A 22595-nucleotide genomic window follows, 5' to 3' on the forward strand; every position below is an offset into this window, starting at 1 on the left:
ATGATGATGATGATGAGCACAGCACAGCATAACAGCAGCAGCAGCAGCAGCAGGATGGATCTCTGATAGACGGGAGGGAGGGACATATTAACCAACCAACAAAACAAAACAAATGTTGCTCCATCCACTTCTGCTCCAGACGAACCAATCAACCAACACAAACAAACAAACTTGTTTCTTTAATGTAGCACCAGCACCAGCCAGCACCAGCCAGCACCAAGAAGACAATTGTATTTATAGTACTATTATTTTTGAAAGAAAAAAAAAAGAAGAAGAAGAAAGAAAATCCTCATTGCTAAACAACATAGCAAGTTTATAATTATGATATCATAAAATCACCCTTATTACTGAGTGAGACCGACTGGCAGACAAGATCAAGATCAAGATCAAGCCAGCCAGGTTGTGTTCGAGATGCCGCCACAAACTTCACTTCACTTCACTACTCTCTCCCCGGACCCCATCATCATCATCCTTACACTACATTCTCAGGGGTGGGTGGATGGATAGGTGACGGGAATCCGCATCGCCACACATCTCCTGCAAGATGGGCAATTGTTCATCCCTTGCCCCTCCAGAACAGCGCTGCATTTCCCACAGAGAACCTGGTGCCCGCACGGCAGGAACACCACCGACCTCTCGTCCTCCATGCACATCACACACTCCCTCTCCCGCTTCATCTCCTCCTCTGCTCCGAAACCACCCCCACCTTGGCCCCCCTTGCTGCCCCCGCCCCCGCCGTACCCTACATTCAGTGCTGCTATTCTCGATCTGTTCGACTCAAGTCTCAGCTCCGCCATCTTGTCCTCGAGATCCTTGATGCTTTCCAGGCATTTCTGCGTGTCCGCCGCTGCCGCTTGTTTCATGCTGTCTTCATCCGCATCCGCCTGAGACTCCTTCTCTTCTCTTTGCCTCCTTAAGCTGTCAACCTGTTTCACAACGCTTAACGTCTCATTCTTTTCCTGCTTCCACTGAACCTGGAATTGGTTGTATGAGTCAATATATGCATGCATGTATGTCTAATGCACATGTATATCCGTTATAAGCAAACTAATGAAACCCAGGCAGGCAGAGGCAGTCTAATCTAATCTTATCTATAACTCCAATTACAATGCATGCATGCGTGTACACACGCATCTACACAACTCCCTCACTCCAAGAAACATCCATCTAACCCACAGATATGGCCACAAGATGACACACCACCAGAAAACAATTTACACGCCAGCTATCACGTATTTGATATGATAGGACATAATTACAACATACCTTCGATTGATTATACTGTGCTTTGGCCTTCTCCAAAGCAGCACCCGCCTGCACTACGCATTGCCTCACATCTGTCTGTTCATCCTGCAGCAGATCCTTCTCAGGCTTACATGTCCGCGTCTTTTTCTGCACCTCCCGTTCCCTCAGCGAAACTTCCTGCAAATTCGCTTCAGCATCCATAGCATGTACATGAGCAGTTTCCGATTCATTCTTCAACACAATATTCTCCTCTCCAAGCTGGCGGATAGACACAGTGGCCACCCCCATCTGACCAGCGGAAACATTGAGTGCATTCTGCATTTCAGACAGGCGCTTCATGGTATTCTCCTCAATAACATGCTTATCTTTATTAAATTTTTCTGCCTCTTCTTTCTCCCGCCTCAACGTTTTCAAATCTTCCGTGTGTCCTCTGAGCCTCTGTGCAACCTCCATGACTTTCTCATTTGCCCAATCTGTCCAGCGTTGGAGCTCTTTCTCGCGTGCCTGCTTATGAGACAGCAGCATCAGAAAACTCTCATTTTGTGAGGCATACTTTTGCATAGTTTCGTAAGATGGATCATTAACAGGATCAGAAGAATAAATTTCAATCCCATGGGCGGGGGCAGGATCTGTGGCTGATGATAGAAGTTTGGAGCTCTCTGTAGTTGATTTAGGCACAGCATCCTCAACAGGTGACACGGCATCACGCAAGATGGACCGCAAATTGCTCTGCTTTTGTTCTGCACTCATTCCAGCTGAAGTAGATGACATTGAACCACTCACCTTTGCAGTAACAACAGATGAACCAGATTGTGGATTTATGGACTTGTCCAAAATGGCGCTTCCTTTTGACATTCTACCTTTGTAATTTTTATCGAACTGAGCCTTTTGCCTATGCACATCTCTCTTGCAATTAGAGGATGATCCCTTTTTGCTCACCCCTAATTTCTCATCCATGCCTGTACCCCGAGAAGCCTGGATACGCTCCCCGCCAACAGCTTTAAATTTGCCCTCTTTCACTTCTCGAAGAGCGTGGGGACTTTCTTTCATGGACCTAGTGGAGGCACTAGCATTTGGCTTGGGAGCTGATGGTTGGCTGGCAGGCTTAGTAACAACAGCGGCTTCCGGCTTAGCATTTGGAGTCATAACCAAAGCAGGGGACATTGAATTATCAAACTTTATGACAGCATTCTGATGGCTCGTTCCAGGGGTTTCTGATTGGGAAGGTGCTCGACATTCTTCAGAAGATTCCAAAACAGAAGAAGAACGAGAAAGGCCTTTATCCGTTACACATGCATTCAAAAGGTTGAAATCACATACTAACAGGCACCACATTGCTTCAGCAACACTGAGTGTTGGCCTAACCGCCCGGACCATGCTAACCATCTGCAGAATTTTGTAATCCACCAGGCCCTGTAATTCTTCACTTACAGGGTTTTTTTGCAGGCTAAACTTCTGGGCACTCTTCAGTAAATTCAAAGCTCCATCAGCAACGTTGTAAGCACCCTCCACAGTACCATCGAGCACGTAAGTCTTAAAGACAGCCTGCTCGGCTACTTTCTCATCGAATCCATGCTCCATTACCTTCTTCACCGTATTGCTAAAACTTGTGAGCATAGAATTCTTCAAGAGTAGCTCAAGCTGGCAGACTACAGGATCATCCCAATCAGTTGGTTTGTGTTCCTCCACTTGCTGCTCCTTGGTATTCTTGTCAGAGGTATCTATCCTTGACTCCAGCTCTTTCAAAGAATTTCCACCATTTTTCTCCAGCATTTCATACCTAGGGAATTCTGTCAGAGACAGAGTTGATGCATCAGCTCGAACATCCAAGGACACATCAGATGGATATTTCCTCTTATTTCTACTTCTCTTCTCATCTACCGAAACAATAGATGAACCTTCACTGCTATTATCACCCATCTCTATTACTCTAATGCAGAAAAAACAGTTTGAGCTTGGTTCCAGACCTTGATATTCAAGCTGTAGATATCAATGTAATATTGTGAGCAGATCATGCCGTTTTTATAATAGTTATAACACCAAACTGATTAAGAAATAATGCAAGATACTCGAGATCTATCTAGTTAATTAGTCCAAGATCAAGCAGTACTTAGTAGTTGTCTACACATGTGAATGTGAACAAGTATAACAGAGAAAATCATTATATCCACGATTCCACGTGACAAAATGCAATTTAAAAAAAAAAAAATCAAATGAATTGAGCCTATTTAGCACTAGCACCATCCTGATGTAAACTCAGCCTTTGACTTTTAAAAGCTCAATCTTGAAATAAGCTGATCAGATTCCTTCAAACACATTTATAAACTCTCTTCTCAATATAGATTGATTAAACTAAACCAACTTTTAAGTATAAGCATTCATAGCTTGAGTTTGACTTGCCGTATCTAGTAATCAGAGACCTTGAGCTCAATTAGAGATCAAATTATTGTCGAGCTCAAGTTGAGCACCTCAATCCGACCATCAACTACTATCCACCACGTGTCACGCATTCTATTGGAGCCAAGATTGGGGGTTGAATAGCCCAACTTTTCAGATATAAATGAATAAATGACACTAAGTATCTACTGAGTGATTCTAGCAATCGCGCCATTCTTCGCACGTGTCCCACACCATCCGACAGTTATGATTGTTAAGGATCTGGATTATGCTATCCATTTTCCGCAACTGTCGCCGTATAAGAGCAAGGAAAACATAAATGCCACTTGAAAGACAAGGACTAGCCCAAAAAGGCCACGGCAATCAGAAACCTGTTAGATTCTTCTGGCTTGTGTATTTAGTACAGGAAATAAAAACCATTGGTTTCTCCACAAGTGATCGATGATCAAACAGAACAATGAGGAGCACAGAAAACAGGGGCATATATGCAAAAAAAAAAACTCACGAATCACATAAGTTTCGATGTAATCTAGGAAGCATCAACCTTTACCAAATCGTTCATAATCAACAAGGATGTCTATCGCAACAAAAAGCATCAGCCAAGATGGGAGGCATGATGGTAAGTAAATTCTCAGTAACAAAAGAAATCAAAAGTACCTCGGAAATTCCAGAAAATCAAACCCGCTGCTAATTCGATAAACCTGCAAGCCCCACAAGAAAACTCTCAAGTTAGATTGAAAAGCACCCAATATTGACGTTCAGATTACAACATTTGCAGCGTGCACACAAGCATAAAATCATGCCATTAAAAGAGAATCAGCCCTAGCGATAAAGAGATGGTGTGGGGGTGGGCAGGGAAGGGCATCTAACAACGACATTTGAAGCGGGAAGCACCGACCCAAAAAGGAAACAGTATTCCATCAGCATCAGCGGAATCAGATTAAAGTGTAATAGGCAGGCAGGGAGGGAGGGAGGGCATCGAATTAGGGCAGTCAGAGAAGAGATGAAGAGAAGAGAAGAGAATGAGAATTCGGAAATGGTGAACCTGCAGTGATGTGGGCGTGAGGGGGCGATGAGGATGAGTAGATTGATCCAGCAACAGAGAGAGAGGGGGAGAGAGAGAGAGAGTATAACGTCGGTCCGTCCGTCCGTCGTCCGTCGTCGGCCTTAGAGTAGAGTGTGACGCATTTGGGCAGCTTCCACTTCCTCCACCTCCGCTTCCGCTTCCCTTCGCTTCCACGTATATATAGCCATATGTCATGTAAGCATCTAAAGGAATTGAGTAGAAGTCCGGGACTAGTAGGACAGCAGTGAAAGGAAAAGAAAGGAAAGGACCGGACTGGACTACTATTTGACTCATAATAATAATAATAATAATACTGCTAATAATAATAAGGGAAAGGGAAAGAGAAAGGGAAAGGGGGGAGGGATAGAGGACAGCCGGGCTTGGAGTGGGAATGGAAATGGCTGCGGGCTGCACCTGCTGTTGTGTCTCGTAATTTAAATTAATACTTATTATTTATTCAATATAATTTTTAATAAAATTATAAAATACTATTATATTAAAATATTGTTTAAATAAAAACATAAATTATTTGTTTATTTCAATTTAATTGATATTGGATTTTTTTTTTTATTATCAATTTCATTTTTAAAAAATATTAAATTAAAATTTATTTTGTATTTATAATATTTTTATCAAACTCAGGCTGTCATTTTTTACTTGACAATTTTTTTTTAAAAAATTTTTGTTAATGTCACTATTTTTTTCATTTTTATTTTTATAACGCGAGAATTCGCAGCCGCTACCCGAGAGCACATTTGTCATTACTGTAAATTAAGTCCGACAAGACAAAACAAACTAGGTGAACAATGTATGCCAAGTAGACCAGGAGGGTATGTCATTTACCATTACCTATTTTTCTCTATTTATTTGCATTTATATATATTCCATACCTAATCTTTTCCTACTAGTTTTTACTTTTTATTATTTAGTTATTATATTAATGTTTATTTTCTGTAAAGTATATTTCATCCAACAGTTATATTTATTTTGAAAAGTTTTAAAACCATTTACAATAATATAACAAATTTACAAATAAATTCGTGCATTTTAATTTTATTTTAATTTTATCTTAAGTCCTCACCAAATTAAAACTATTTTACTTTATCTCCCATCACAAAATTATTTATATATACATGGTATTTTTTTTGGAGATTTTTAAAGTTTTGTTTTTTTTACTAATTTTCTAAAAGAAAAATCAATAAATATCAAATTAAATATTTTTATTATATTGATTTTATATTTAAAGAAATCAAGTCAATATCTATCTATATCATATATAAAAAAAATATTAAATTATTATATTTTATTATTAAAAAATTCAAATTTAAAATTCAAAACTCGATGTGTTTGTTTGAGGATTGGATTTTAAATATACTATTCATCCCATTTTTTTTTTCTTAAAAATATCAAATCAAACACCTATTTTTTATTTTTTATATTATACTAAAAATCAATTTTACATTCAAAACATCACATTAACACCTATTTATATCACATCATACAACTATTCAAATTTAAAATTTTTACTATTCAAATCACAACTCAAAATCCAAACCCCATTCAAACACATAGTTATTTATACACCCTATGGCCTATAGCTTCTCTACTATTTTGTGTAGTCTTTTTTTGGTTCTGTATTCATATTGTTTCCGATTAAAATTTAAACTCTGTTCTTTCTTTTATAATTTTAAATTCAAATCAACAATATTCATTTTTTTAAAAAAAATAAAAATATATTATTTATTTCTACAAAATATTATTTCATCAAAAATTAAAATCATCAATTCTTTTAAATCAATTTCAAAATACAACTAAGCAAACCCTAAAATTAATTTGCACAAAAGAGTTTTATCTTCTTTAATTAATTATATAGTGTGTATCTAAAATTTGAATAACAGGCTCGATTCTATGTATATCAATGTATGGAATCGGGTTCTCGTAAGTTGTCAAATATTATAACATGCAAGTAAAATAATAATAATATTACATTAAGTAATATCACATCATGATAATTGTACGTTTATTATGGCTATTGTATACATATAATACATACACAGAGTTGAGATCTGATGAAAATGTTTATCATAATGTTAAAAAGTAGTGCACCAACACACTTACCATGCACGATTTAAAGTTAATTTATCCAGACTGACTGACCGACCATTATATTTATATGGGCGAATCCCCAAACCAACATGGTGAAATTAATATTAACATTTAATCCTCCCTACTTACTATTAATCATGTGTCTGTCTGACCGGAGAAGAAGAAGCAAGAAAAATCTTTTGTCTGTCTCTTGCATTTGAACTATTAGTATATATTACTAACTATAAAGTCGTGATTTATAGTTAGTTATATAGCAGGCAGCTAAGGAGACATATAATCTGATTAAATTAAGATATATTTAGACACACACAAACACAATGCAATGCAAGCATGATATGTAATAGTAGTGCGTAGTAATATAAGTAGTAGTATACTATCTATCTATTCACCAGTTGTGAGATAGTTTGCAAATAGATGATTCATGCCAGCCACAATTCCTAGCTTAATTTGTCACCCATCCTTTCTATATATTATTATTTATCATAATAGTTTTAGCAATATATGTATGTATATACTTGTATTATAAATGTCTGGATTCACGTAAAGTTAAGTTAATTTCAACTTAATTAATAAAATCTCTTTACTTGAATATAAATAGATTTTAAAATAAAACAACCCTTCTACTGAGTCAAAAATATTAGAATTTATGTCAGTGTTTAATCATTACATATATTCGATAACCATCACGTTAATTTGATAATATTTCTTCTGTTGATGTATTTTTTTCAACAATAAAAAATAAAACCCCAAAATAGAAAATATCTTCGAATTTGATATATTTAGCGTCTGAGATTAGGAATCTCTAAACACTGTACGGTACATAAAATAAACTGGAAAATAAAACTAAAGACTGGAAAATAAAGTGGTGATCCCAAAAGCAATTCTCTTGAATTTGATGTCGATTGAAGATGATTGAAGATAAAAAAATTCACATCCTTAAATATTCTTTCAAGAAAACGTTTCAGAACCGTCGTCTGGTTGGTTACAGCAACCGCCCACTAATTCCTCCTTTATTGACACGTGTCTTCGCCAAACGCTGCCACCAGTTCCAAAACTCAATTTGGCCCGACCGACCATTCCAGAGACTAACTGGTCACTAGACCAAATGATTTATTGGTCGCCCCATCCAAGCGACTTGATGGTCCGACCGCAGACCTTCCGACTTGTTGACCATCCGACTTGTTGGTCCAGTCGCAAACCTTCCAACCTGTAGACCATCCGACCTGCAGACTTTCCGACCTATGGATCATCCGACCCGCTAACCAATTGATCTGCCCATCCGACCGCGGACCTTCCAACCTACCTATCTGGCCAAGGACCAACCGACCTGCCTATCCGAACGCGGACCAACCGACCGAGGACCAACCGACTTGCCTATCCGACAGCGGACCTTCCGACCTGCCGATCCGACCGAGGAACAACCGACCAAACCAACCAACCGAGGACCAACCGACCAGACCAACCGACCGATGACCAACCGACCTGAGCTTAAATTTTTCTCCTTTTCTACCTGACTTCGTGTCTACCTTCCTTTAAGATACTACTATCCTTATTATTATTATTATTATTATTATTATTATTATTATTATTATTATTATTATTATTATTTGTGCGTAACAACTTGCCTCATCCTCAAGACTCCTAAGCGTCATTTCTTATGATGTTTAGGAGTTAGCAGGCCGTCATCCGAGGCCACGTCAGCCTCAGATCCGACCTCCAACTTTCGAGGCTACGTTGGTCCCGACCTCCATTTATCGCAGACTGGTGCTGGCCTCCATGTTGGTCAATCTTGCACTACCATTTCTTTAGCACCTCCCCCTGACAGAAGTCGTGATCGTTTTCTCCGAAAAAAAATTCTAACCTCTCTGTCTTGGATGATAAACTGGCCAGATCTTGAACGTCGTGGGCCGTTAAAGCCTCCCGCAGTTGTGTATGCATATTTCGGACCACCAAATTGGTCATCTCACTTTCCTCAATGATTGTCGGGCAACGTCCCTTTATTAATCGCATCCGCTCTATGAATTAGTAGGCGGTCTCCTCCGGTATTTGCCTGATCTCCAAAAGGTCTGTGAGTGAGACTGTTGGAAGAGGAATAAAGAACCTTGCATGAAAGGCCGCTTCCAAACAGGTTTGTATTTGTCCAGGTGGTAGATCGACAAACTACGAAAAAGCTGTTCTGGTAAGAGACAAACCAAATAGTTGTAGTTTATAAAAAAGGTTATTACCGACCTCTCCTAACTGTGCTGTGAACCGACCCACATGCTCTATGGTGGAGGATCCGACATGAAAGTCTGGCGGTCGATAATTCCTCGGGAGAGGATACTCATTGATGATTCTCTCTGGAAATGGCATTTGATACGCCGGTCTATTCACCGTTTGCGGATTCATTCCGAAATGCACCCGCAGAACTTGAGCGATGTCTTCCGGATCTACTATGGGTGGAACAGGGTCGAATACAGGGATGGGATTATGAGCCTGTTCCCCCAACCTCTCTTCTCTGGGGACGGTTGGCTCGGCTGGGATGGGATTATGAGTTTGTCCCCCAATCTCTCTTCCATCACGATATGCAGCTGCGTATTATCAACTCTCGGTCCCAAAGGAATATTATCTGGGACAGTTAGAGGAGTCTTCCCCATATCTGTTCGGTTGAAAGTTGTGACATTTGGAAATATACTATCAACGTATGTTGGCCCTGCAAACGTTGATCCTGGAAAAGTCGCCTGAAAACGAGAAGGTGACATGGCTGGAGGCATGTTTGAATGCAAGGGTGAATCTGGAGAACGTCTGATCCAATATGTTCTGCATTAGATTTTGTTGTTCACACAACATGATGTTCTGTTGCTCGCGCAATATATTCTGCATAGCCAAAGTTTGTTGATTGTTCAATTGTTGAACGTAAGACAACCAATCGGTAGGTGGTTGGAGAATCTCCCTTGGATTTGGCATGACTGGTGGTGAAATATTTTCTCCCACTGGTGCTGATGATGATTGAGGTTGTGTGCCTGCCATATTGATTTTTCTGATACTTCGGCCGGACCTTAGTCATATGAAATTCTCTGTGGATGTAGGATCAACAATCTTTCCTTTCTCCCACTGTGGTCGCCAATTTGTTGATGTATTTTTTTCAACAATAAAAAGTAAAACCCGAAAATAGGAAATATCCTCGAATTTGATATATTTAGCGTCTGAGATTAGGAATCTCTAAATACTGTACGGTACAGAAAATAAGCTGGAAAATAAAACTACAGACTGGAAAATAAAGTGGTAATCCCTAAAAGCAATTCTCTTGAATTTGATGTCGATTGAAGATGATTGAAGATAAAAAATTCACATCCTTAAATATTCCTTCAAAGAAACGTTTCAGAACCGTCGTCTGGTTGATTATAGCAACCGCCCACTAATTCCTCCTTTATTGACACGTGTCTTCGCCAAACGCTGCCACCAGTTCCAGAACTCAATTTGGCCCGACCGACCATTCCAGAGACTAACTGGTCGCTAGACCAAATGATTTATTGGTCGCCCCATCCAAGCGACTTAATGGTCCGACCGCAGACCTTCCGACTTGTTGGTCCAGTCGCAAACCTTCCGACATGTAGACCATCCGATCTGCAGACTTTCCGACATATGGATCATCCGACCCGCTAACCAATCGATCTGCCCATCCGACCACGGACCTTCCGACCTACCTATCCGACCGAGGACCAACCGACCTACTTATCCGACTGCGGACCAACCGACCGAGGACCAACCAACCTGCCAATCCGACCGCGGACTTTCCGACCTGCCGATCCGACCGAGGACCAACCGACCAGACCAACCGACCGAGGACCAACCGACCTGAGAGCAAATTTTTCTTATTTTCTACTCGACTTCGTGTCAACCTTCCTTTAAGATCCTGCTATCCTTATTTTTATTATTATTATTATTTTTTGTGCGTAACAAAGATACTTGATACTGTATATATATATATATATATTAAAAAATCTCGTAATGATTATTAAAAGAAAATAATAATAATAATAATAATAATAATAATAATTGGTATATGTTGTATTATTTATCTTCCATGATGATATTAATTATCTCAAAAGAATGATAGGGCTTGGTTGGTTGGCATATGTTTTTCACTATATTGTTATGGCATGTTTGGGTGGGGTTTTAAAACTTCAAATCACTGCTATTTAGCATGAATAATTTTCAATAAAAATATAATCTAATATTTATATTTTTCATAGATATCATACAATTAAAATACTATTAAAATTTCAAACTCAAAACAAACAAAAGAAAATAAATATTTTCTCCGTCTCAAAAGAAGTGTCTTAACGAGAGTTGACCTGAAAATTAAGGAATAATAGTATTTAATTAAAAATAAATATAAAGTAGAATGATTTTAAAATGGGGATATGACTATTAAATAAGGAAATAAGATAATTGTTTTGAAACAATGAAAAAACAAGACAAATGTTTGGGAGGAAGGGAGGGAGTATAAATTAGCCGTTCAAATTGTAATTGGAATATTTTAAGAACCCGAAACTGACGGTTGTAGAACGTGTAGACAAATTTAGTGAGAGTCAGAACAGACACGAGACGACTACAGGTTCTACTTACCTACCTATAGCTATCTCCTTCATAGTTGCTTGACTGTTACTAATATAAAATGTTTATCTGATTTTATATATTGAATTTATAATTATTTTTATTAACATATTACTATGAATTAGTAGTATTTATTAGTTATAGTATATTATTTGAATTTCCGTGTTAACGGTAAAGCAGAATTAATGTAGAAGAAGATTAGATCCGGCGGCGCTGTGCTGTCATTCCCCGATGGCGGCTGTAAAGAGGACAGGGCTACTGGGCAAGGGTGGCTGTGCTCACCTCCATCACCGTTAACCATTATTGGTATGGTATAATATAGTATACTACTATATCTTATTTTATTATTTCTCTCGTCTGTCTTGGTGTACGTACTAATTATACTTTTCAAAATTATAGCCCGGCTTCCATTTTTAATGTTTTGTGTGTATGCATACTCTCTGCATCTTATTCTTAGTGGCTGGCTGGCTGGCTGCAAAGTCACTTATAATATATTCACAACAAATATATATAGATTAGATTAGATTGATGGATTGCAGCAGTGTTGAATGGAGTACTAGTATAAGTAATAATAATTATTATTATATTTCATATTCTGTGTGCGCGGTGGCTGGTGCTGGTCGGGTCGGGTGTCTGTGGACTGGAGTGGCTGGCGCCACAGCCACAGCATCGGCATCGCCCTCCTATTCTTCAGTCTTCATTAATTCATTCATTCATTCATTCCAACTCCAATTCCAGGAGAGGAGTAGTATAAGTATAAAATGGTGCAGAATTCCTTCCTCCTCCCTGATTCCAGAATCCCTCACAGTTATTAGTGGGCACAACACCACCAGAGCAGAGCCATGGCTCCTCCTCAATGGATCATCATCCTCTTCGTCTTTCTATTCCTAATTTCATACTCGTCTGCCGCCCCCTCCTCCGGTAATCCCCATCCCCATCCCCATTGGATCGTCATGGATTCACTCACTCACTCTTAATTCCTCAATATTCATCCATTGCTTTTCAACTTTATAAATTGATCTGTTGAGCAGGGATTGTCGGGAATATCAGCGCCACGGAGGCCGAGAATCTCCCCGGCATGACCCACATCACACTTGCGGGCGCCCTTCTCCACGGTTTCAAAGAGGTCGAGGTGTGGGTGGAGACGGCTGCCCCGGGAGTTCACACACCCATTCACCGCCACGACTGCGAGGAGGTCATCGTCGTCCTCAAGGGCAGCGGCACCCTCTACCTCGGCTCCCATGTCGACGACGACGATGATGGCGGCGGCGGCACCCGGCCCCAAGAGATCCCCTTCCACGAGAACAGCACCGTTCGCATCCCTCCCAACCACGCCCACCAGGCCTGGAATACAAACCCGCACCAGGACCTGCACGTCATCGTCATCATTTCAAGGCCGCCCTTGAGACTGTAAGCCAGCCCTACACTAGTACTACTGTACTAGTATGTATGTATATATATATATATATATACTTGAAGTTGAACTTGGAAGTTGATGTTAACGGGTTGTGTACAGGTGGGTGTACAGCGACTGGAGCGCCCCACACGAGTCCGCAAAGGAGATGTTCCCCACGGTTTGGGACAACAAGTTTCTTCTCAAGGCCAATGCCAACCCCAAGGATGACGTTCTTCATCATCATCGTCGTCATGAACTCTGACCTCTCTCTCCCTCATCTTGGGCCGGCGCCACATTCAAGATTGAGTTATTTCTGTCTATCCGATCAATTCTAAGCCTACTTTTCTTTATAGTGTAAGAGTAAAATAAACAATTTGGTATGACTCTGTTTTGATTTTAAGGTTATTTATCTGATTTTTAATTTTAATTTTTAATAATATGTGATTTAGTATCGCTTAATACTACTATCCTTTCCAAATTTTACTACTCCTATTTATTTGGATTTTATGCTTTTTCCCAAAAAGATCTTCTCACAAAATATTACTACTATTTATTTAAATACAAAACTTAAACCAAAGAAGCACACTCGGAGGCAGTTAGGGATCAAGATTCAAGATTCAAGATTTAAGAGCAGCTGCTGCCTGCCTGTTATATAGCAGTATTGATTAATTAGGGAGTAGTATGCATTAGAATTATCACCAATTCACCATGAGTGGGAGTGATCGAGGGTGTAGTTTCTCCCCATGGCTCTCTTCCTGGTTCTGATGAAAGACTCTGCCTTTTGGTTAATGTTGGAGGTGACGCTACTGAGCAGGGGCCCCCAACCCCTCCAATGCCTTCCAGTTGCACTTGCCTCAACCTCACCTGCTTTGTTGTTGTTCTTCTTCTTCTTCATCATCATCATCATCATCATATTCTCATCATCGCCTTCCGTGATCACCACCGTCGTCAAACTCTTTTTAGCAGGCCCAACGTTGTCCAACTCCAACTCATCATCATCATCGCCTTCTCCTACAACAGCAGTGCCACAGCTCTTCTTCTTCTTGTGGTCATCAATGTCTGTTCGTTGTAATTTAGTCTGATGAGTGGTGATGTGCCTGAAGTCGACTGCAACCTCAGAACTGTCATCGTGATGGGGATGGGGCGCGGTGCTGGGGGGACTGGTAGGGAAACACAGACACATGAGCTTGTGCATTATGAAGGACATGAGCTTTCGAAACATCCCTTCACCATCAGCAGCAGCAGCATGGCCCAGCTGATCATCAGGGTGGGGGGAGGAGGAGCTGCTGTTATTGTGCTCCATTTCATATACCCACTAGATTAATTAATTGGGCAGAGCAAGTGAAAGAAGGGAAGGGAAGGGAAGATCAGATTGAATTTAGGGAGTGGGAGTAGTGGGAGGGATTAAAGAAGAAGCTAATTAATAAAGAAGGCGGATGGAATTTAGCTAGTAATGGTGTTGGTTACTGGTTAGATTCTTACTTAGAGGGAAGGGAAGATAACAAGCTAATACTACTAAGGGATATACGATAGGAAGGCAAACAAGGAAACTGGAAAAGCAGATGAATTATGAAGTTGACAGATAGTGTGTAAGTTAAGTAGTTGACAGAAGAGGAGAGAGAGTAAAGCAATGCTGCTTATTAATTAATCATGAATGGATATGGATTTGATGTGACAGTGATGCGATGAAGTAGTCGTCGTCGTCGTCGTTATTTGCTAATCAGCCATTAGAAAAATCAAATCATAGGAAAGCAGCAGAGATGATAGGTGGAGAGAGAGACAAATATTCTTTCTGTTGGCAATGGCTTCCCGAGTCCGAATTTCATTTCCATTTCGATGGCCTCCCCTCCTCCCATTCCCTACCCTACCCAGTAAGACAAGGCAAGTTAAGTTATTATACTTTTCTTCCTTTTCCTTCTTCCTTCTTCCTTCTTCCTTCTTCCTTCTCCTCCTTTTTTTTTTTTCCTTGCAGATGATTTTAGAGATAGAGAGAGAGAGAGAGAAAGAGAGAGAGAGAGAGAGAGAGAGAGAGAGAGAGAGTGTTGTTGGTGTAAGTAAAAATGTAGTAGTAGTAGTAGTAATTAACTAATAATTTGTGTTTATTATTGTGCTGTTAAAATAAAAAAGTGATTATTTAACAAGTGATGTTAGTTAGGTAGGGCAGGGCAGCTAGGGCAAATCTAGCGAAGAGGAGGGCAACTGCGGTGGCGGACGACGACGACGATGATGCGAGTGAAGACGAAAGGAATAGGCAGGCACAGCTGGTGGAGAAATGAAGGTGAAAGTGCGCGGGGGAAGTCTGAATGGAATCCCGTTGAGAATTGAGAAGATGCTTAACTGAAGAAGATAAAAAAAGAGCAATGGTAACTAATGGCAGCAGAGGAGGAGAAAATTGTTGGATATGAATGAAGAGTGTACTTACAGGTACAGGTACAGGAGGAGATGGATCATCTATGATAACAATAAATAAGTATTAGTACAATTGCTTGTTTGCCCCACTTAGACAGAGACCTATTTCACACACGCACGCACAAAGATCACGGTCACTCGCACTCCCTACCTTTCCCTGCTGCTGCTGCTTGACCTGTGTGATGGAAATGAATGGATACATATATATGTGATCATTCAGACGCAATCCCTCTCTGAACAACAACAACAACAAAGAATGAATTGAACCAACAGAGCAGAGCAGCCCACACACCTCACCTCACCTCACCTCACCTCACTCCTCCTCCTACTTGAGTCCTAATTTAATGAATGTCCATCCATCCATTGTCCAACCAATCGTAATCAAAAAACAAATCAATCCAACCCACTCTGCCTTCTTCTTCTTCTCCTAAACCGGGGAGAACTGTTCCTCTGACCCCATTTTACTACGATGACTACGACTACTACCTGCCCGGGTTGTGGCCACCAGACTCTCCACGTCATCACCACCACCACCACCACCATCTCCCATCCCTACTCCCCTGGGATGCCACCCTTCTGTTGTTGCATCTTTGAACACCGGGTGCACGTAGGCATCTTTCAGGTACCCCTTCAGGTTGAAGTTGCCCTCTGTCGCCTTCTCTATCGTGTCTTTCATCATTGCATCCTGTTTGTTTTACAGACTAGGACTAGTATTAGTAGTATAATTATTTATGTCTCTCGTCTGCATGATGCACTCATATCACTCACGCTACCATGATACAAAAAAATATACAAACAAACAAATCAATCACCTGCAGAGGGAACTTCATGAATATGGACTCGAACCTCCCCTTGCACAAATGATAAAACCACATGCTCAAAACAGGTAGTACCAGCAATATTGGGGTTGCTTGCGGAACATCTTTCGTGTTCAGAAGTCCCAACAGCAGAAACTGTGATATCACCAGGCCTGTAACCACGCGCCGGTGCACGTCCGGCCAAAACTTGCCTGCACTCTCATATTTCTGATCATACACATTGATGATCTACAATTAAGAAACATCATCAATAACACTTAAATTGAACTGATTATTCAATCATTCCTTCTGTTGATGTATAGTTATATGATATATAGTAGGTAGAGGTGAAAGAGAGCAGGTTACCACCTGATGCCGATAAATTACATAGGCAAAGGCAAAGAAGACGATGATGAAAGGCAAGATTATAGGAGTGACCACTGAGTAGACAAGCCCCAGCAAGAAGTAGAGCTGTGTGCGAGGTTCAGTTATGTAAAAAGCAAGAGAGCCTGGATCAGTTGCTTCCTCCCTGTCCAGTTCTGTCTTCACCAAGAATGTATTTTTCAGATGGAAAATGACCAACGGAACCAATCTGATGACCTCTGCAGCAACACCGGCCCACCCATCAACCATGATATAAGTAATAAAGAATGTGGCTTTCATTGGCATGGCAACACCCACTGTTTTTGGAATCCTGCAAAGCATTGTAATGTATTTCAAAAGTGAATTTCTACTTATTTCTCTCTCATGCGTACATCACTTGCACTAATTATTTTAAAAGGAAAACTGTCCACCACCGAGCATCAAGACAGTCAGTTACAACATCTTGCAGCAGAGGAATACCAATGGAAGAAAACTAAGTGCTTTGATGGGGACCTCAAGATCAAAGTTCAAACAAGGTATCCAGTTTTTGTTTAGAATTAAAACCCACACCAATGAAGTGCTACTTATTGATGATTAAGATATATAATACTCCCTCCGTCATTCAAATTTATGCTCATTTTCCTTTTGGAATTGTCATCGAAAACTATTCTCGTTTCCCTTTTAAGTTAGAAATTATTACATTTTTGTACTTTTTTTTCCTATAAAAAAAAATAATAATTATTACTCACTTTTATTAATTTTCGTGCCCAGTCAAATGAGCACAGATTTGTATAACTGAGGGAGTATATATATATACATCTCCTGTAGACTCACTCAGCTAGTGTCCAGCAAATTTAAACTCATTACCCAATATACTTCAGAACTATCAAATAAAATTCGAGTGAATTCTACCTGACAACACAGGAAAGATATTGCATAAATAGCAAACGACCTTTATATTAAAGAATTTTTTTTCGATTATCAACAATTACTCAAGGCTGGAAACCCTATAATTCTTCATATTTCCAAGTATAGGAGCAACACAACTAGCTACTAATCATTGGCAGCTCAAAGCAAGATGGTTCATACTCTGATGCTGACTGATTGATAAACGTTCGAAGCTGCTGGAATGCTGCTCCTGCAACAATACTTCCAAGGAAGACATTAACAAGTACAAATAGATGATACTTTCCTGCAGTCCTCCTCTCCAGAGATGATATAGATATGTGACCTTCGATTTTGGACATTGCCATGAGAATTTGTGGAACAAGTGCCATAAATATCTTCAGTATGAGTCCAGGAAGAAAACCCTGGATAAAAGACTTGGCACGCGGCCTGAAGTAGAAACATAGAAATGTCAATCCATGCTAAGAATGAATACCAAGGGTACTCAAGTGGCAATCACATTGCTAAGAGGTTTCCAGCTATCATAAAGAAGAAGGTGTTGTACAAAACAGATAGATCCCTAGAAGCATCAACAGCCAAACATCTATGAGGTTGACATTGTTGTTGGTAGAAGTCTGATAACAATAATTCAGAAACCTCCAGCAAAATAACTTGAAATAATCTGGTAGTGTGTGTTATATTAATATCAAATGGAATCTAACGCATTCATGCACACTTTCAAACTCAGCACCAACTAAAAGCAAAGTTAACAAATAGAAAGACATCAAAATGACTAGATAAATGTTGAGCTTACCTTTGAATAAGTGATTTAAGGAACGGAAGAACCTTTTGGATGCCATCAATGCTTGCCAAGGATTGCACCAATGCTATAGGGATCATGAAAAAGAATGTGAAAAAGAACATAGCAACAGCAATTATCAGTCTTCTGACGGAGAGGCTAACATAAGGTATTGCAAGGTTGTTCCAGAAAACATCACGTGGTTCAGGAGCCCATTCAGTCAACCACAAAGTTGGATTGTGTGCTTGTTGAGTTTGAGCACAAACAGCTGCTCCCCATCGAGACTTGAAGGAGACAAAGGCTGCAGGGAGTATGGCTTTGGGATCATTAATGACCTTTTCCCTTTCTGCAGCTTCCTTTATATGAGTTCCAAAAGATAAAAGAACCAGCAGTCATCAAGGGAAAAGGGAGATAACATTGACAAAAACATGAAGAACAGGTAAGCATGACAGAATATTGAAGGCTTACCTTTTTTATTACCTTCTCAATCTCTGTTTTGTAGTAATCAATGGCATCCACAGACTTCCCAAAAAGGCCCAACAAACATGTCTATACACATTTTCAGAAAATCAGATGGCCACATGACATAATAAATTATGTGAAGAATATCTTAACCAATATTATACAAAAAGTTAACCCAGACAATACCCGTGTTCTCGGTCTCTTTTTGGGATTTCTCTCAAATCGTGTTTCATAGTAAGTAAGCCAATTCTTTAAACTCTTCTTATCCTCCACCAACCCTGCAAGATTGTTTGCATCATATAGAACCTGCAATCCAGTCATTCAAGCTACATGGAATCACAATCAGATAAATAATTTGGTTTGCTTGTCTTTTGTTCAGAATTACTTTTCTAAGTTGTATCTAAAATCTTCCTCTGTTCCCACCACCCCCCCCCCCCTTCCCGCTCCATTTTTGAACTTTGCATAAATAATTTTCCTCTCATATGTATCTCAATAATTAAATTGTCCAATGTAAATCCAAACCTGATGCATGAGATAATAATCAGGATGGTTTACACAAAAGAAATGCTCCACGTGCTCGCTTACTGATTCATCAGGATCAGGAGGAATATTTCTCACAAGAACCTACAAGGTAGAACTAAATCATAAACCCCAGGGGTAAAAATGATGAAAATGGAAATGGAAGAGAAACATGCGTGAAGACCGATTCATACGTGTAAACAGAAGAGCATATTTTACACATTACTCACAGAGAATTGATCTGGACGACGCTTTGCACCAGCTAAGAATTGAAGCCTCTTGGTAGATATGATCTGGTATTCTTTGTAAAGGACATAAAAAGTCCATAATGAGACAACATATGCCATTATCACATGTGCCCAAAGCCTGTACAAAACTAGGAAAGATCAGTTTTTACCAAACTATAAAGATAAAATATAATTATATGTTGTCGTCACGTGTTTCCGACAGTACTACAAAAACATATAAAGTCCTTAATTAGGTTTAAGCACTATAAATAATTGCATATGAAGATTCTATGCATAATGTCACACAATAGGCAGCCAATTAAAATTTTACATCTTCATGTGCAGAAAACTCTGCAAGGTAAATGAGACAAATCACTAAGACAAAATCATATATAACCAAATACCATATTCAACACACCTTTTGGATCCTGAAGGAACATTGGCTATAGAAAGCTTGTCAATATTACTATATGTCAAATCTTTGATGTTCTTCAGTGTCTCCCCAAACCAATTAACAGGAAACAATATAGCAAAAGAAAGTATAGCTATAGGGACAAAGATCTTCAACCTGCAACCAAAACTGCTACTTGAGAACTCGACGAGGACGAAGTAATGCAATAGAATGTTGAAATAAAACTCAAGCAATTGAAAAAAAAAAAAATGGTATGTTCCAGCTTTGAAAGACTATTCATTGTGACACTGAAGATATTCAACCCTTTTGCACTCACCCAAGAAGATAAATTCGAATATAAGCAACAGAGTCCAGCCCTGCGTGATCTATCAGTTCAGGTTCTGGCATTCTCAGTGCTTCAGGCATCCAAGTCCAAAACTTTAAATATGCCCTGAAATCTAAATTCACAAATTTCTTGACAGAAGCAGAACGTTTAGGTTCTGCTCGTATACCCTTTCTGTACCATTTGGAAAAGTAAACTCTATCATTAATTGGTTGGAGTCGCAAGAAGGCGAAGCCTAGAAGAAATGCTAAAGCAGATAGGGTATTGATAAAAGCTGATGTAGCAATATCCTGAATATTAGCCATGTTTTGACGTCGAGGCTATCACCTGCATTACATGAAAAAGTAAATAAATAGATAAATGAAATTACTAAAATATCTCTTCAAAGGTCCAATGCAACCAAAAGAAGAAGAAAGTGATTCATGATTCAGAGACGAAGAAGACGGGCATCAACTTAGTCAAAGAAGATAGTTGATGTAATCTAATCTCCTCATTTAGGGTTTGATCAAGGGTTATTGGGACTGGGAGTACACTGCGCAACATACGTGGAGAGAAGGAGATTGTTATGCGGATTGGTTAGACAAATCCAATTTAAACATGAAATACAGAGTTTGTTCCGTATGAAACTAAAAGCCCGCCAGAATGGCCAGAGGGGTTCAGTAAGAAATGTTATTTTAGGGATTACTGCTCACATTCTTTAATTGTAAACAGTATTAGAAGTTAGAACCGGAAAGGAAGAAGAAGGTTGCCATTTGCAATGAAGCACAACATGTAAGAAAATAAATCCCAAGAAAAGACGTAAACGAGTCTCAGCGTGCTACGGAACTGAAGCATCCAGTTATATATAGCTTCAAACAAGATCGCAATATGTCACGAACAATAATCATAGAAGTAGCAGTTATACCGTAATGTAAACCGCAAAAAATCATATGTATCGACGACAATGATCTTGATTCCGCTATGTGGGTATACTGATATGTTGATCCTTCTCACAACACACGCCGCAAAATAAAATAGTAGAATCGAAGAGATCAGAGCAAAAACAAGTGCAAGGAATCAGCGACCTTCGGGAGTGAGAAATTAAAAAGAATTTAGAATAATAATATTGCAGGGGAAAACAATAGAAAGGAGAGAGATGAATTGAAATTGGAAAGTTTATGATGGAAGGGGGTTTTACCTGCCTGCCTGCCTGCGTATGCGTTGCGTACTGAAGAGGAGTGGAGTGAGGAGAAGCAACCAATAGAAATGAAGGTGGTTTGTGATTACAGCAAATTGCTTTTCGTGGCCCTGAAGGCTGGAAGAAAGAAGGGAATAAATCCGAGCGGCAAAGTCAAACAAAAACCCCGCCGAAAGCCGAGTAGACGGCCGGTGGACGGAAAAGGGGCTCGGTAGTAAGCCCAGTAGTAACGTAATAGCCAGTTACTATAATAGAGCACTAGAGGGGCGGGGGTGGGTGGGAGCAACGGTCTCTGAACGAATTATAAATAAATAAAGATTTCTTTCTTACTGGAGTAGCCTTCCACCGGCTTCGAACGTTAACGTTCAGAGACAGAGACAGCACCAGCAGCAGCAACAGCAACACGCGGAGAAGACAAACCCCCCACCCTGGCTTGGCTATTGGGCTATGGGCTATTGCCTATTGGCTAACCAGAGGATTTTGAATGTAAATGACCATTCTGCCCATCCCAATATTATTAATAAATACACAATTTAATTTTACAAGACAATATGTTAAAATAATATTTAAACCAAAATATAAATAAAAAATTCAAATTCAAACTAAAATGAAACCAATCCTAATACATATACATATGCTTTTCTTTTATTTAAAGGAGTGATATCTTAAAAAATTACAAACATTGTCGTATTTAATATTTTATTTGTTCTAAAAGTAGTCTTATTGTAACGATACATAATTAAAAAAATATTAATATTATATTGATGATCGTATGGATAAATAATTTTTTTGTCCTATGTGAGTATATTAATGTAAAAAATAATGGTAATTATATAATAATAATGAAAAAATATGAATAATTTTACGGTGACATTGTTATTTATGAAAATGAGAGAACAAACAAAAATGGTAAACAAAAGACGGAATAAATAGTATTACATATTGTGTTTTTTCTTTTTGTTTGTTCAGTTTCGATTTTCAACATATATTATATATATATTTTTTCAAAGTAGTCGATATTAAATATAAAATATTATTTTTATATTATTATTTATAATTTACATAAAAATATTATTTGATGTTGCCGTGCGTCCAATCCAACCCTGGAATAGAAGTATACGTTGAAGATTGCTGAAATTTTATTAATAGTATTATTATTTGTATTAAAAATGTGGAAAATGTATGGCAATCAATGGTGGTGACCATGAACTCCACTCCCGAGTGGACCGACCTAACTGAACTCCTAATTAATAACGGATAATATCATCTTCAATCAAATTAAAATATTGGGGAAAATAAGAAGATTGAGTTGTCGGTTGCCAATATACCAGTCTTCCTTTGGGTTGTCCTATAAGAGCAACACGGGTTGTACGCGTCTTTGGGTGCCTAGATTAAGGAAGGAATCACCAACATC

At 39.2% G+C, this 22595-nt stretch overlaps 3 protein-coding genes across 10 annotated transcripts; 1 reads left to right on the forward strand and 2 right to left on the reverse strand.

The window, feature by feature from the left end:
• Positions 1-195: 195 nt before the first annotated feature.
• On the reverse strand, positions 196-4853 carry LOC127259819 (putative E3 ubiquitin-protein ligase RF298). 2 transcript variants are annotated; one of them, XM_051287434.1, is made up of 4 exons: positions 4688-4853; positions 4300-4343; positions 1267-3035; positions 196-974 (listed from the first exon to the last, which is right to left on the reverse strand). In XM_051287434.1, exons 3-4 carry the CDS (start codon positions 3016-3018, stop codon positions 486-488), a joined length of 2241 nt encoding a protein of 746 aa, XP_051143391.1. In that variant the 5' UTR covers positions 3019-3035; positions 4300-4343; positions 4688-4853; the 3' UTR covers positions 196-485. The 2 variants fall into 2 exon arrangements, with proteins under 2 accessions (XP_051143391.1, XP_051143390.1); XM_051287433.1 differs by having other exon boundaries at positions 1267-3225.
• A 7292-nt stretch (positions 4854-12145) lies between these two features.
• LOC127259438 (auxin-binding protein T85-like) lies at positions 12146-13185 on the forward strand. Its single transcript, XM_051286791.1, has 3 exons — positions 12146-12334; positions 12445-12823; positions 12930-13185. The coding sequence occupies exons 1-3, from the start codon at positions 12256-12258 to the stop codon at positions 13069-13071; spliced, it is 600 nt and encodes a 199-aa protein (XP_051142748.1). The 5' UTR covers positions 12146-12255; the 3' UTR covers positions 13072-13185.
• Positions 13186-15240: 2055 nt separating this feature from the next.
• On the reverse strand, positions 15241-21637 carry LOC127259437 (CSC1-like protein At4g02900). 7 transcript variants are annotated; one of them, XM_051286786.1, is made up of 14 exons: positions 21512-21637; positions 21182-21298; positions 20909-20989; positions 19999-20331; positions 19689-19838; positions 19274-19409; positions 19047-19148; positions 18711-18830; positions 18531-18611; positions 18078-18418; positions 17468-17713; positions 16385-16709; positions 16031-16264; positions 15241-15903 (listed from the first exon to the last, which is right to left on the reverse strand). In XM_051286786.1, the coding sequence occupies exons 4-14, from the start codon at positions 20307-20309 to the stop codon at positions 15646-15648; spliced, it is 2304 nt and encodes a 767-aa protein (XP_051142743.1). In that variant the 5' UTR covers positions 20310-20331; positions 20909-20989; positions 21182-21298; positions 21512-21637; the 3' UTR covers positions 15241-15645. The 7 variants fall into 7 exon arrangements, with proteins under 7 accessions (XP_051142743.1, XP_051142744.1, XP_051142741.1 ...); XM_051286787.1 differs by having other exon boundaries at positions 18543-18611; positions 20909-21068; XM_051286784.1 differs by having other exon boundaries at positions 20909-21068.
• Positions 21638-22595: the final 958 nt, after the last annotated feature.

This window comes from Andrographis paniculata, unplaced genomic scaffold (assembly GCF_009805555.1).
Source record: "Andrographis paniculata isolate CXL003 unplaced genomic scaffold, ASM980555v1 Contig60END, whole genome shotgun sequence".
NCBI classification, from domain to species: Eukaryota; Viridiplantae; Streptophyta; class Magnoliopsida; order Lamiales; family Acanthaceae; genus Andrographis; species Andrographis paniculata.